Below are 16,411 nucleotides of genomic sequence, written 5' to 3'. Positions count from 1 at the left end.
GGCCGTAGCCAACCCGAAGGGGAACGCCACAAATTGGAAATGACGCTGAGCCACCGAGAAGCATAGAAATACTTGATGTGGCTGAAAAATTGGCACATGAAGGTAAGCATCCTTTATGTCTATGGACGCCATGAAGTCGTCCTTCTGGAGCACGGCGACAGCTGACCGAATAGTTTCCATCCGGAATGAGCGGACCTTTAGATACGCATTTACTCCCTTTAAGTCCAAAATTGGCCTGACATCGCCGTTGGGCTTTGGGATGATAAACAGGTTGGAGTAGAACCCCAATCCCTGTTCCCGGACTGGTACTTCTACTAACACTTTCTGGCATAGCAGATGATTCAATGCCGCCATCAATGCGGCTCCTTTCACAGGGTCGCCTGGTACTCTTCACTCCTGGTAATGAGGAGGAGGGAATTTTAGAAATTCTAGCTTGTAGCCCGTGGTCACGGAAGACCGTACCCAGCAGTCGGGAATGGTGGCCTCCCAAACCTCTGCAAAGAGACGCAGCCTTCCCCCCACCATCGTGGGTGGGGGCGCCCCTTCATAGGGCCGACTTGGGGGCTGGCTTCGCAGGCTTGCGGTACCACTGCTTCTTGCCCCCAGTGGCTTGGCCCTGCGGCTTATTGTTAATGCCTGATCTTGCAGGAGGCCGTCGATACTGTTTGGTATTAGAGGGCCCCTGCCCCGGGGAGGGCTGGCGCCTAAATGCGGGCCCTCGGGCCTTCTTCTTGACTGGCAAGAGAGTGCTTTAGCAGCTTGATATAGTCTGAATATATCTATCCAAGTCTTCTCTGAAGAGACGTCCTCCATGGAAGGGAACCCTACCAGGAGTTTTTTGCCCGGGGGCTCAGCCTCCCAATTCTTCAACCATAAGAGCCTTCTCATATGGATTAGAAATAAGGATAAACGTGACGCCTGCTGGATGGAGCCCTTGATAGCATCCACCGTAAAGCGTATAGCCCTGGGTATATCCAAAATTCCTCTGCCTGCTGGGCAGGGATAAGTTTAAGCATTTGCTTAGTCTTATCTGATAATGCTTGGGCCACTCCAATAGCAGCCACAGCGGGCTGAACTATCGCCCCTGCTGAAGTAAAGGAGGCCTTAAGTAATGTTTCCAAGCGTTTATCAACCGGATCCTTAAACACCTGCTTTTTTCTACAGGACAAGTTAAAGATCTGTTCACACATGAGATGGCTGCGTCCACAGTAGGGACAGCCCATCTCTTTGAAAACTCTTCCTCTAAGGGTTACCTGTCTGGCTTAGCCCAGTCCTGAAATCAGGTCCTTTAACAAAGGATGTACCGGGAATACCAAATTGGCTTGGGGCGCTTTCAGGGAGCCCAATGAGGATACCGCGGAGGCCAGAGGCTGAGGCACCCTCTGTCTGGTCTCCTTGATCCTCCAATTCGTCAGTCGGAGAGGATATCCTCCTCCAGAGACTCAGACCTGGGAGACGGGGATCTAACCCGCTTCTTCCCTGCCAAAGATGCCGTAATTAGAGCGGCCATCCTCCTTTCCAATCCACCCAAGGTGGAGGCTAACATCTCTTCCGTTACATAGGAAGGAGCTGGTTGAGTAGGGCCAGCCATAGCACCTAGCAACCCTGATGGCTCACCTAGGACAACAACTTCCGGGCATTCCGGAGTAGTAGGGGCCACTAGATTTTGGATATCCTCAGAGCCCGATGGAGAACCTTTTGGTTTTTTTAACCGTTTTAGCGTTCTTAGCGCTACCTGCACCCTTAGGAGCCATAATATACAAATTCTGAGGCACTCCGCTAGTATACAACTGACTGTAATAGCTGGAGAAAATACACATATAATCAAATAAATGTGAAACAATAGGATAGGGTAATGTTAGAGGGACTCCAAACCTCCCATAACCTATAAAAAGGGAAAATCAATACTGAGCCCCAAGGGCTTCAACCAGAAAAAAAAAATCTTTTTTTTTTTTTTTCTTTGTCTGGTATTGACCCCCTAATGCTGGGCTAGGTGAGCACCCTAAGTGTTCAAAGGCGCTGCTTAGTACACAGGCTTGAATGTAAACTTTTAAGCCAGAGGCTCCTTAGTAAGGTGTACTTCCCACAACTGCCACCGGGTGTCACTGTGCCAGAAAGCTCTGTCAAACCTTCCTATGCTGTAGCCAGCATCGCTGCTCCGTGTCCCCTCACAGCCTTTACAGACTGAACAGCCCTCCAGGATTTATCCTCCCTGTGTGCAGGGGGGAGGAGCCGTCCGGCGTCAACCGCCCCCTCCCCGCGGCGTCGCCGCAAGCGCGCGCACAGATAAGTAAAAGCGCGCGCACGCGCGCGCGTCAAACGCCGCTAGGGGAAGCAGGAAGCCATGTGGAGAGGAGACACCAGGACCTTAGACGCTGGAGCAGCAGACACAGGTAAAAGGGAAGCTTTAAACTGTCTCCCTAATGGTATGGTTCCTTCTCTGTGGAACACCCTGCCCAAAAAAGGCCCTCCTTGTGACAGAAGCAGCAGCAGCCTACTAGCCCAGCCAGGGGAACCATACCTGGGTGTTTTTGAGCCATCCCGTTTGAAAACTTTGTGGTTCTCCTTTGCCCATGCACAGAGGCATAAATAGGCTGCCCAAGAATCCCCTGTAGGAAGCCTACTGACAAACCAAGTTCCGTAGGCCCCCTGCTTACCTTTCCACGCCGCAGGGTTTTGCTCTGCAAGAGGCCCAATCTTCACCCTTCACCGTGGGTATGGTCATAGACCTTCAGGGACTGGGGTCTTAAAAGAACACCACAACCTGGACCTATACAGCACCACTGGCAACAGGTATTCTCTAGGTTAGAAACCAGACCTGGAACCCAGGGTCCAGCCCTCCAAGGAGAGGCATTATAGGCAAAACCCCATCCACGAATTGGGGCCCGGGTACCGTCCACTTTGGCTATGAAGCACCTTGGACGGATCCGGTCAGCTGGCCCTGGTCCCAAGGACTACTACAGGCACAGCCTCAACGTGCACCAACACCTAAGACACTGGCGAAAAAACTGAGGTACTCCTCCTATGGGAGGGGGTTATATAGGGAGGGGCACTTCCTGTTTGAGATTGCCAGTGTCCATCACCTGAAGGTACTCCATATAACCCACTAGTAATGAATATGCCGCTCTGTGTCCCGTGATGTACGAGAAAGAAAAAAATATTTTTTTTTCTTTTACCATAAAATCAGGCATTGTAGCGCGAGCTACAGTATGCCTGTCCCGATTTTTTTACCCCCGTACTCACCTTGTACTCGTACATCGAAGATACCGGGGAATGGGCGTGCCTATGGAGACAGAGGATGATTGACGGCCGGCTCTGGCGCGTCACGCTTCTCCGGAAATAGCCGAAATAGGCTTTGCTCTTCACGGCGCCTGCGCATAGCCTGTGCGCAGGCGCCGTGAAGAGCCGAGACCTACTCCGGCTGTCTTCGGGGAGAGTGACGTGCCAGGGCCGGCCGTCAATCATCCTCCCTCTCCATAGGCACGCCCATTCCCCGCGGGAGCCGAAATCTACAATGTACGATTACAAGGTGAGTCCGGGGTTAAAAAAATCGGGACAGGCATACTGTAGCTCGCGCTACAATGCCTGTCTCGATGGTAAAATCAAGTCAGTGAGGGTGAACTACCGCTTTAAATGTGAACAATGCTTAGCAGATATCTTTCACAGTTTGCTAGAGAGCATCTTAAACCACAGGAACAAACCAGCGCATCACCTTTGCCATCAGACGCATCGCTCAGTCTCCTCTGGATGACATGTGGGCTCTTGGGGTTCAGCATGGTAATGTATCCACAGAAGTGCTCCAGGTCTATCCTTTCCCTCAAGACCTTTAAGGCTTTATGGGCTCCCATATTGAGGCTGGAGAAGTCTGATGACAAAAAAAGAAATGGCTTTTATCATCTGAAAATTTGTGAAATATAAAGAGGAACCCCAGTCAAAAAAAATGTCAGCAGCTACAAATACTGTAGCTGCTGACTTTTAATAAACACACATACCTGCCATTTCCTAGATGGCTGCAGTATCAATCTGATGTTACATCTGTCCCCGGCAGGCTCTACACCGAGAACTGAGAGATCAAAGACCGGCGATCACTCAGTTCTAAGGTCTTCTTTGAACACAGAGCAGTGACGAGGGTTCCACTGATACCATTTTTTTTTGTTATCAGCAAGTACCTCAAGTACTCGCCGATACCTTTATGGTGCAATTTGAGTTCCTAAAAAATGAATGGGCTCAAATCGCACTGCAAAGAATTGCATGTGTGATGCGATTCCTGTCCCAATGGCATGCGATTTTCCCCACTGCTCCTGTGTGTGTGTGTGAACAGGATATAGAAACGGAGGCACCATCTAGTGCAGCGATAGGCAGTTTAATAAAAATGTTATAACAACTCACAATAAAGTACATACAGTGGAACCTCGGTTTAAGAGTAACTTGGTTTGAGAGCGTTTTGATTTGCGAGCAACTTTTTTTTTTTTTTATTCTGACTCGGTTTGCGAGTGTTGACGAGCAGAATTCAAGCTAAATATGCCTGCAGTACCTCATTTGGCCAGAGGAACGGGGGGCGCAGGAGCCAAGAAAAGCCGAACATTGGCCTGCAGTACCTCATTTGGCCTGAGGCACGGGGGCGCAGGAAACAAGCCGAAGTGTCCTCGGGCATTTTCGGCACTCTCTGGCACCCCCCACCTCTGGCCGCATCCCATTGAAGTCAATGCGGAACAAATTATTTTTGTTTCTATTGACTTCAAATGGAAAACTCAATTTGATTTGCGAGTACTTTGGATTACGAGCATTCTCCTGGAATGGATTATGCTCGTCATGCTGTATCTCGTCAAATCCAAATCTGCATAGGGTGCTCCCGGCCCGCCAATGATAGATGGCAACAAGCGCTAGAGGTGCTCACAGGGCTGGAGGAGAATTTCCGGGACCCCTGTGGGTATAGGGCGGAAGTAATGTCAGCGTGGGGGTGGACCACCTCTACATCTCCTGCAGCCCTGTGAGCAGGGGCATCGGGAGTGTGTGGCTAGGGGGGCTGGAGCCCCGAATGGGTCCCTGAAAAACCCAGAGTGTCATGAAGGCTGCATCCAATTGACAACCCCGAGCGCCACCGGCCGTCGAACAGGGACCGCTATTGTTAGAAACGGCACCGACTCGCCAAATGATACTCCAAGTCCCGCCTTCTGGAGCCTGCAGCTCCTATGATAGACGTCCCATAGGTCCAATGCCGGAACCGCGGGACGTGACGTCCATCATAGGCGCCGCAGGCTCCAGAAGCCGGCAATTACAAGCCTCTTCCACACCATGCACTGTAAAGATCCCGGCTTGGTCGGGCGGCTCTCCTTTCTGGCTGGCTGCCATGACACATGATATGGGTGTATGTCAGGTAGGTGAAGTCATTGTGTATGTCAGGTAGGTCCATGTATGTCAGGTAGGTGAAGTCATTATGTATGTCAGGTAGGTCCATGCATGTCAGGTAGGTCCGTGTATGTCAGGTAGGCGAGGTCTGTGTAGGTCAGGTAGGTGAGGTCAGTGTATGTCAGGTAGGTGAGATCAGTGTATGTCAGTGTATGTCAGGTAGGTGTGGTCTATGTATGTCAGGTAGGTGAAGTCAGTGTATGTCAGGTAGGTCCATGTATGTCAGGTAGGTGAGGTCAGGTAGGTCGTCTGTGTATGTCAGGTAGGTGAGGTCAGTGTATGTCAGGTAGGTCCATGTATGTCAGGTAGGTGAGGTCAGTGTATGTCAGGTAGGTCAATGTATGTCAGGTAGGTCAATGTATGTCAGGTAGGTGAAGTCAGTGTATGTCAGGTAGGTCAGTGTGTCAGGTAGGTGAGTTTAGTGGTCATTGATAGGCACTGGTAAGCTAGGCAGAAAGTGTGCTTACCCACAGCCACACAACCCCACCCAAAAAAACGCGCCTCGACCACCCCGGACCCTATCGCCCCCCCCCCCCCGGTGGCGACTTCGGGCTGAAGCCCCTGGTCTTTTTGCCACCCATAGCAACGCCCCTGCCTGTGAGCACCTTCTGCGCCCGTGGTTATCCATCATTGGTGGGCTGGGAGCACCCTATGCGGATTTGATGAGATACAATTCTGTGAAAAAGTATTTGCCCACTTTCTGACTTTTTTTTTTTTGCATATTTGTCACATTTAAATTTTATTATTACACAAAGATAACCTGAGTAAATACAAAATGCTATTTTTAAATGATGGTTTAATTTATAAAGGCAAAAAAAGCTGTCCAGACCTGCCTGGCTTTTGTGAATTGCCCCCTAAACCTAATAACTGTCTGTGTCACCCTTGGCGGCAACAACTGCAATCAAGCGTTTGCGATAACTGGCGATGAGTCTTTCACATCGCTGTGGAGAAAATTTGGCCCACGCTTCTTTGCAAAAAAAATATCTGACACTGCTATTAACCATTTAATAATCATTCCAAAACTACAAAAAAAATGTTTTGGCTTTAGACATACTTTAAAATTCCATGAGATGAAATGTTCTCATAAAATTACCTCCTTGTAGTTCTGCTTCATCAAATGGAAAAGTAACCTGTGTAGTCTCTCCCATCCCATGTATGCCATGACCCTGTGGAGGAAGAAATAAGCAACGGTGTGAGTGCCACCTAGTGGCTACAAAATGTCATCACAATTTATAAAGTAGTATTTTCTGATATGTTTGAATGTTCTCTATTTATTTTATGAATTTATACAGTTTTAAGCATTTACCCCAAAACTTCTCCATCCATAAAACAGTCATACGGACACACACTGGGGTTGATTTATTAAAACTGGAAAGTGCAAAATCTGGTGCAGCTCTGCGTGGTAACCAATCAGCTTCTAATGGCAGCTTGTTCAATTAAAGGGGTTGTAAACCCCCCAACTAAGTCGGGGAATGAACAAGTCGGGGAAAGCGAAAAGCTTTGACAAACACTCAAAGAGAAAAGACATTTTGGAAAGCAGTTCATAACCAACAGTTGCATCATGAGGCACATTGCACCAGAACCAACCCAGACTTACCTGAATAAGGACAGCGGAATGAGTCAAGGCATCGTTCAGCATAACCAGTACATTGGATGTTGGAACGACTCCTGGATCATGCCCCCATGATGTAATCAATAACCGATCATAGGCCTATGAAAGGAACATCTGATCAGTGCGACTAAACAAGCAGCGCTGACAATGCATTTACAATATTAGGATGGTTTACTTAAAGCTAAACACCAGGCAGATGTTAAAAAAACACAAATATTGCAGTTCTATATATGAATGAATGAATGAAAAAACGTATATAGCGCAGCACATGCGAACTTAATCGCCTCTGGGCGCTATACAATATTACATCCTTAAGGCTGGGTTCACACTACAGAGAACACAGAAATTACATGTAATTCGCACCTGCTCTGCGGTGCCAATCGCATGCGATGTCTGTGCAATGCAAGTTCAGCCACACAGTTGTACAAAAAAGGTGTAGGGACTTTTTTTCCCCCCGCACTGGAATCAAATCGCATTGTATGTGATCCAGCCTGCCTGTACCACCCTGCCGCAGTAAATATACGGTGTAGTGGTTCACCAAAATGGAAATTTCAGAACCCAAACAAAACCGAAATAAAAAAAAATGTCAGGCCAAAATCGAAAATTACTTTTCTTTTTTTTTTAGAATTACATTTTTTTTATGGCGATATTTTTTATTTATTTTTTTAATATTATTTTTTTTTTTTTACAGTGAAATTTGTCAGTGTGTTTTTTTTTTTATTATTATTATTATTATTATTATTTACATTTTATTATTATTTACATTTTATTTTTTTAATTATTTATTGCAATTTTTTTTTTTTAATCAGCCCTGTTGGGGGGGCTTTGGTGAGATGTCAGGGGTCTTAACAGACCTCTGACATCTCCCCTCTGAGACAGGGAAAGGGACTAAGGACACAGATTTCCCAATCCCTTTCTCTGCAGCTGCGCTGAGCTGAAAATGAATGGAGTGAAGACAGCGGCTTCTCTTCATTCATAAACTGAAACATTGTAAACACAGTTTACGATGTTTCAGTTATGTGAATGGACAGTCAGTCATCACTGACTCTGTCCATTCGGAACAGTAAGGAGCCGGATTTAATGGCTCCTACCCCGCTCTCCATCCTGACAGTTCCAGGGGGTGGAGGAGGAGTACGGAAGGAGAGAGAAACACGGTGGGATACATGGAGGGATACACGGCGGGGATACATGGAGCACGGAGGAGAAGGAAACACAGAGGGGGACATGGAGGGAAAGAGATTGCACCAAAACGGAGGGGGGCTGGAGGAGGACACGGGACAGTCAGCGGTGATTGTGCGAGCAGTCATAATCGTACATTTTTAAGCTGTTTCGGCATGTCCCCAAAACAGCTGTTTTCGGTCGATATGTATCGGCCACCGATATATCGGTGCATCCCTAATACTGTGGTTGGGCAGCAAGCGGTAAATTGTTATGCAAAAGCAAATCCTGTATTTGGAAATAAAGTACTTACTAGGAAAGCATCAGGCAATTTCCGGAGTCTGGTTCCCTTTGACAGCAAGAGAGATGGAGGTCCATATCCAGAAATGTGGTAAATGTAGAGTTTGAACCATATGGAACTCACTTCTGGGATGGCTGGACCGATGTGCTATGTAAAAGAAAAGAACACCTTCAGGCCCCGTACACACGACAGAGTTTCTCGGCAGAATTCACCGAGAAACTCGGTCAAAACCCGGATTCTGCCGAGAAACTCTGTCGTCTGTACAGTTTTGGCTCGATGGAGCCGCCGAGGAGCTCGACGAGAAAATAGAGAACATGTTCTCTATTTTCTCGTTGTTCTATGGGAGAAGGCGTCCCGCCGAGCTCCTCGGCGGCTTCATCCCAGAACTCGACGTGCCAAGCACGTCGAGTTCCTCGGCCGTGTGTACGGGGCCTCACACTTACATTTGGCCTGGAATGAATGCAAATAAATCATATATATATATATATATATATATACACACACACACACACACATACACACACACATAGTGCATTCACAAATTATTCAGACACCTTTCACACTTTAAATTTTGTGATGTTTAACCACTTCAGCCCCGTACCATTTTGTTGCTAAAGGACCAGGCCCCTTTTTGCGATTCGGCACTGCATCGCTTTAACTGACAATTGCGCGGCCGTGCGACATGGCTCCCAAACAAAATTGGCGTCTCTTTTTTTCCAACATATAGAGCTTTAAATAGAGCGACAATTTTGGAAAAAAAAATCTGTATTTTTTTACTTTTTGCTATAATAAAATTTTGGGAAAAAAAATCTGTATTTTTTTACTTTTTGCTATAATAAAATATCCCCCAAAATTATATAAAAAAATATTTATTTTCCTCAGTTTAGGCCGATGCGTATTCTTCTACATATTTTTAGTAAAAAAAAATTCACAATAAGCGTTTATTGATTGGTTTGCGCAAAAGTTATAGCGTCTACAAAATAGGGGATAGTTTTATGGTATTTTTTTTTTTTACTGGTAATGGCGGAGATCATCGATTTTTATTGTGACTGCGGCATTATGGCGGACACATCGGACACTTTTGTCATTTTTACAGCGATCAGGGCTATAAAAATGCGCTGATTACTGTGAAAATGACACTGGCAGTGAAGGAGTTAACCTGTAGGGGGTGCTGAAGGGGTTAAGTGTAACCTAGTGAGCGATTCTTACAGTGTGGGGGGCGTGCCTTGGCGTGTCACGTCACTGATCGCCGTTCCCTATGACAGGGAACAGACGATCAGTGACAGTCTGACTAGGAAGCACGGGGTTTGTTTACACTCACCTCTCCCCGTTCTTAAAGCGGGGGTTCACCCTTAGAGGGCACTTTCTCCCCTTAGCTTCCTGCTCGTTTTGTCTAGGGGAATCGGCTATTTATTTTAAAATATGTGCAGTACTTACCCGTTTACAAGATGCATCCTCTCCGTCGCTTCCGGGTATGGGCTTCGGGAATGGGCGTTCCTTCTTGATTGACAGTCTTCCGAGAGGCTTCCGACGGTCGCATCCATCGCGTCACGATTTTCCGAAAGAAGCCGAACGTCGGTGCGCAGGCGCAGTATAGAGCCGCACCGACGTTCGGCTTCTTTCGGCTACGAGTGACGCGATGGATGCGACCGTCGGAAGCCTCTCGGAAGACTGTCAATCAAGAAGGAACGCCCGCTCCCGAAGACCCATACCCGGTAGCGACGGAAGAAGATGCAGCTCGAAAACGGGTAAGTACTGCTCATATTTTAATACAAATAGCCGATTCCCCTAGACCGAACGAGCAGGAAGCTAAGGGGAGAACAAATTTTTTTTTACAAATGGGTGAACTCCCGCTTTAAGCTCTGTGACCCGATCGCAGGACACTGGCGGCGATCGGGTCCTGCGGGCACGGTCACGGAGTACCCAAAAGGATCGCGAGCACGCCGCGAACGGTGCGCATTCGACCCACAGCTGTGCACATTAAAGGGGATGTACCTGTACGCCAATATGCGCAGCCGTGCCATTCTGCCGACGTACATCAGCGTGTGGCGGTCGGCAAGTGGTTAAAGGGGTTGTTGAGGTTTAATTTTTTCTTTTTTTTTAAATAACAAACATACCATACTTGCCTCCACTGTGCAGCTCGTTTTGCACAGAGTGGCTCCGACCCTCGTCTTCTGGGGTCCCTCGGCGGCTGTCTCGGCTTCTCCCCGCAAGAGCTAACCCCCTTCTCGTAAGCGCTCTCACAAGGGGGTTAGCTTGAGGGCGCGCTCCCGTGTGATACAGTCGGCGGCCATAGCCGCTGATTATATCACTCGCCCCGCCCTGCCCGCTGCATCATTGATTTGATTGACAGCAGCGGGGAACCAATGGCTGCGCTGCTATCAATCATCCAATGAAGAGCCCACAAAAGCTGGTGGAAAGCAGCGCGGGATCGCGCCCATGGAGATTCGGGGCTCAGGTAAGTAAAAACGGGGGCTAGGGGAGCGCCAGAGAATGCAAGGTGTTTTTTTACCTTAATGCATAGGAAGCATTAACCACTTAAGGACCGCCTCCTGCACATTTACGTCGGGAGAATGGCACGGCTGGGCACATGCACGTACAGGTACGTCCTGTGCTAGTGCCCAGCCGTGGGTCGCGGGCGCGCGCCCGCAACCCGGTCCGAAGCACCGGGACCGCGATACCCGATCACCGCTGGAGTCCCGCGATCGGTCCCCGGTGCTGAAGAATGGGGAGAGCTGTGTGTAAACACAGCTTCCCCGTTCTTCACTGTGGCGGCGTCATTGATCTTGTGTTCCCTTTTATAGGGATACACAATCGATGACGTCAAACCTACAGCCACACCCCCCTACAGTTAGAAACACATATTAGGTCATACATAACCCCTTCAGCGCCCCCTTGTAGTTAACTCCCAAACTGCAATTGCCATTTTCACAGTAAACAATGCATTTTAAAAGCATTTTTTGCTGTGAAAATGACAATGGTCCCAAAAATGTGTCAAAATTGTCCGCCATAATGTCGCAGTCACGAAAAAAAATCGCTGATCACAGCCATTAGTAGTAAACAAAAAAAATAATGAATAAAAATGCAATAAAATTATCCCCTATTTTGTAAGCGCTATAAATTTTGCGCAAACCAACCGATAAACGCTTATTGCGATTTTTTTTTTACCAAAAATAGGTAGAAGAATACGTATCGGCCTAAACTGAGGGAAATTTTATTTTTTTTATATATTTTTGGGGGATATTTATTATAGCAAAAAGTTAAAAATATTGGGCCAGATCCACAAAAGGGATACGCAGGCATATCTGCTGATACGCCGTCGTATCCCTGTTTCTATCAATGCGGCTGATTCATAGAATCAGTTACGCATAGATATCCCTAAGATCCGACAGGTGTAATGGACTTACACTGTCGGATCTTAGGATGCAGTACCGCGGCCGCCGCTGGGGGCATTTCTTGTCGAAATCCAGCGTCGGGTATGCAAATTAGCACTTACGGAGATCCACAAAGCTTTTTTGCCTTCGTTAAGTCTCCGTAAGTGTTAGTTTGCCGTCGCAAAGATAGGGCTGCTTTTACAAAGTGTAAAGTTAGTACACCATGTAAAAGTATACCTGTCTTTCCCGCGTCGCTGTCAAATTTCTTTTTATATATTTTTTTTTTCCCGCCGCCTCTCTTTTTTACCCGTCGCGATTCACAAAACTGGGCGCAACGTAACGTAACGCAAAGCACGTCGGGAAAATATCGACGGGAGCATGCGCAGTACGTCCGGCGCGGGAGTGCGCCTAATTTAAATGGGACTCGCCCCATTTGAATTGGCCCGCCTTGCACCGGACGGATTTAAGTTACACCGCTGCAAATTTCCAGGTAAGCGCTTTGTGGATCGGGCACTAACTTGTGTAATTTGCGGCGGTGTAACTTAAATCACAAAAGTTACGTTGCGCCCTCTGGTTGTGGATCTGGCCCATTGATTTTTTTTTCAAAATTGTCGCTCTATTTTTCTATATAGCGCAAAAAATAAAAACCGCAGAGGTGATCAAATACCACCAAAAGAAAGCTCTATTTGTGGGAAAAAAAGGACGCCAATTTTGTTTGGGAGCCACGTCGCACGACCGTGCAATTGTCTGTTAAAGCGACGCAGTGCCGAATCGCAAAACCTGGCCAGGTCCTTTAGCTGCCTAAAGGTCCGGGTCTTAAGTGGTTAAGGTAAAAAAACACAAAGCTTTACAAACGTTTTCCAGCGTCGGGTATGAAAAATAGCTGTTTACGGCGATCCACGAAGGTACGCGCGTTCGTCGCATTCTCTTACGTCGGTTTTTCCCGTTGTAAAATTAAGTGTGCTATTTAGAAGGTGTAAAATTACACCATCCATGTTAAAGTATGGCCGTCGTTCCCGCGTCAAATTAAAATTTTTATTTTTTTTGCGTAAGACGTTCGGGAATACGAAAGTACGTTACACATGTCGCCGTTCAAAAAACACGCTGCGGCGCTGTAATTTCGCACAAAGCACGGCGGGAAATTTCCAAACGGAGCATGCGCAGAACGTTCGGCGCAGGAACGCGCCTAATTTAAATGGTACACGCCCCATTTGAATTAGGCGGGCTTGCGCCGGACGGCTTTACGCTACGCCGCCGAAAGTTTACATGCAAGTGCTTTGTGAATCAAGCACTTACGCTGGAAACTTGCGGCGGCGTAACGTAAACGGGATACGATACGCCACAAATCTACATGAATCTGGCCCAATATTTTTTGCTTTTTGCTATAATAAATATCCCATTTTTTTAAAAAATATATATTTTTTTCTCAGTTTAGGCCGATACGTATTATTCTACATATTTTTGGTAAAAAAAAAAAAAAAAAAAAAATATTGCCTACAAATTTTTTTTTTTTTTACTAGGAATGGCGGCGATCTGCGTTTTTTACGGGACTGCGACATTATGGCGGACAAATCGGACACTTTTGACACATTTTTGGGACCATTGTCATTTATACAGTGAACAGTGCTATAAATATGCACTGGTTACTGTATAAATATGACTGGCAGGGAAGGGGTTAACCACTAGGGGGCGGGGAAGGGGTTAAATGTGTATCCTGGGTGTGTACTAACTGTAGGGAGAGGGGGGTGACTGGGGGAGGTGACCGATCTGTGTCCCTATGTACAAGGGACACAGATTGGTATCCTCTCTCCCTGACAGGACGTGGATCTATGTGTTTACACACAGAGCTCCACGTCCCTGCTAAGTTACTGGGCAATCGCGGGTGCCCGGCGGCCATATTTCTAAAATTCTGTTTTCACTTTGTCATTATCAGGTGCAGATTAATAAGAAAAAAAATTACTGTATTTATCGGCATATAAGACGCAATTTTCCCCCTGAAAATAGGGGAAAAATCACATGTGTGTGTTATACGCCAAAAGTGTACCTCGGAGGGGAACGAGCGCCACCGAAATTCACTGAGCCGTCATCTCCTGTTTACTCGGCTCTCACGTCACACACACAGACCCACCTCCACTACCGGCATTGGACCAGTGTTCTGTCAATCACAGGAGCTGGTCTAATGTGGATGGCGGAGACGGTACTGTGTATGTGACCGCCGCCATTACCAGTAAAAATAATAAAAAATAAATAAAAGTCCATAAATCTATTCCATAGTTTGTAGACACTATGGGCCAGATTCACATAGAATTACGTTACTCCACGGCGGCGTAACGTATCCCATTTACGTTACACCGCCGCCGCAGGTTTACAGTGTAAGTGCCTGATTCTCAAAAATCTTACCTGTAAACTTGTGGCGGTGTAACGTAAATCCGATCGGCGCAAGCCCGCCTAATTCAAATGGGGCGGGCACCATTTAAATTAGGCGCGTTCCCGCGCTGAACGTACTGCGCATGCTCCGTCGGGAAAATTACCCGACGTGCATTGCGCTAAATGACGTTGCACGGACGTCATTTGTTTAGACGTTAACGTAAATGGCGTCCAGCGCCATTCACGGACGACTTACGCAAACGATGTGAATTTTTAAATTTCGACGCGGGAACGACTGCCATACTTAACATGGCTGAGAACACCTAGGGCTCAGACCTAATTTTACGTGGCGTAACTCGACGGAAACGACGTAAAGTTAGATCGACGGGCAGCGCGGACGTTCGGGAATCGCCGTAACTAGTCATTTGCATATTCTACGCTGACCGCAATGGCCTCGCCACCTAGCGGCCGGCCTAGAATTACACCTGTCGGATCTTTTGGCTATCTATGCGGAACTGATTCTATGAATCAGTCGCATAGTTAGGACGGGCGGATCACAGAGATACGACGGCGTATCAGGAGATACGCCGTCGTATCTCTTTTGTGAATCTGGCCCTATAACTTTTGCACAAACCAATCAATCAATATACATTTATTAGGATTGCGTTTAGTAAAAATATGTAGAAGAATACATATTGGCCTAAATTGATGAAGAAATTCATTTTTGAATTTTTTTATTGGATATGTTTTATAGCAGAAAGTAGAAAATTGAGTTTTTTTTCAACAATTGTCACACCTTTTTGTTTATAGCGCAAAAAATAAAAACTGCAGAGGTGATCAAATACCACCAAAAGAAAGCTCTATTTGTGGGAAATAAAGGACATCATTTTTTTTGTGTACAGCGTCATATGCCTGCGCAATTGTTAGTTAAAGTAACACAGTGCTATATCGCAAAAAATGGCCCGGTCATTAAGGGGGTAAAACCTTCCAGGCCTGAAGTGGTTAAAGCAAAGTTCCACCCAAAAGTGGAACTTCCCCTTTAAGGCCACCTCCCCGACTCCTGTTTGTGAAACTGAGCTTTTGGAGAGGAGGGGGGTTGCAGGTACCCGGAATTTGACAGGTACCTGCTCCCATTTCAGTCCCGGTCCAAAAGCAGAAGCTCTCCTGCCCAAAGTCTTCTGGGACATATGACAGGTACTAGAAGACTTTGGGACTAGTCACAGACCGCAGCACCGCTCGCGCATGCGCAGTGGGCACCCGACTGTGAACCTGCAAGCTGTCCCACCCGGGTATCACGCACGAGAATTGACGGACAAAAATTATAAAATTTACTGGCAGTACCACATTTTTTACTGCCACTGCAAAAAAAGTACCTAAAATTACAGTTTTCAGGGCCGAACAATGCAAATGTCAGTATTTAAACTATAAACATATAGCTAGTGCTTATGGCAATGTGTTTGAGTTAAACAAACGTAAAAAAAAAATGTCTTCATTGACATGAAGGTCAGGTTACTATAACCCAGCCAGCTCAGAGTTTCCTCTTACATCAGAGTCTGCAGGATTCCCCCTTACAGTGAAAGGGAACTCTTATGTAAAGGAGAACGCTGCAGATCATGATCTAAGGGGGGAACTCTGATGTGGAGGGGGGCTCTGGTGACCAGAGACCACCTTATATTAGAGTCCACTGCTTTCTCTTTCCCACTTACATCAGGGTCCGCAGACTGAGTTCCCCCTTGCATTGTAAGGGGGAATCCTGCAGACTCTGATGTAAAGGGGAACTCTGATGTGGGGGGCACTCTGGTGACCAGAGACCACCTTCCGTAGAGTAAATACGCTAAGGTAAGGGGGGTCACTAATATAGGAGGGGGAACCTTTATATCAGTGCCCCCCTTTTTGCATTCACTCCCCCCTTACATCAGCAACCCCCCGCATTCGTGGAGGACCGGATCTTCTCTGTGATTTCCGCAAACTGGGCATGGGCAGTTCTAACCCGTCACTCTCCACAATTTTTTTACTGGGGTTGCTGGGCAGCCGGTGGGGCCCCCGAGGCAAGTGGGGCGCCCGGGCAACTGCCCTACGTGCCCAATGGAAAAGATGGCCCTGTACCCATAGTAGCGATGCCTAGTAGAAGATACGGGGAGAACACAGCAGGACCGTGGGAAAGGGGAGCGTCTGTTTATTAAAAGTCAG

The 16,411-nt window shown here is 47.1% G+C and overlaps 1 protein-coding gene across 1 annotated transcript in view; it reads right to left on the bottom strand.

Annotated features, from left to right (window-relative positions):
- Positions 1 to 16,411, bottom strand: part of FAM91A1 (family with sequence similarity 91 member A1) — a 121,744-nt gene that overhangs the window by 15,516 nt on the left and 89,817 nt on the right. Inside the window, exons 17-20 of the mRNA XM_040354932.1 lie at positions 8,493 to 8,627; positions 7,007 to 7,120; positions 6,503 to 6,575; positions 3,713 to 3,865 (exon numbers count right to left, since the gene is read on the bottom strand). Of these exons, the coding sequence (XP_040210866.1) occupies positions 3,713 to 3,865; positions 6,503 to 6,575; positions 7,007 to 7,120; positions 8,493 to 8,627 (475 nt within the window). The remainder of the gene's footprint in view (positions 1 to 3,712; positions 3,866 to 6,502; positions 6,576 to 7,006; positions 7,121 to 8,492; positions 8,628 to 16,411) is intronic.

Source organism: Rana temporaria, chromosome 5, assembly GCF_905171775.1.
Source record: "Rana temporaria chromosome 5, aRanTem1.1, whole genome shotgun sequence".
NCBI lineage: Eukaryota > Metazoa > Chordata > Amphibia > Anura > Ranidae > Rana > Rana temporaria.
The sequence above is the reverse complement of the archived record's forward strand: the minus strand, read 5'-3'. Positions and strand labels throughout refer to the sequence as shown.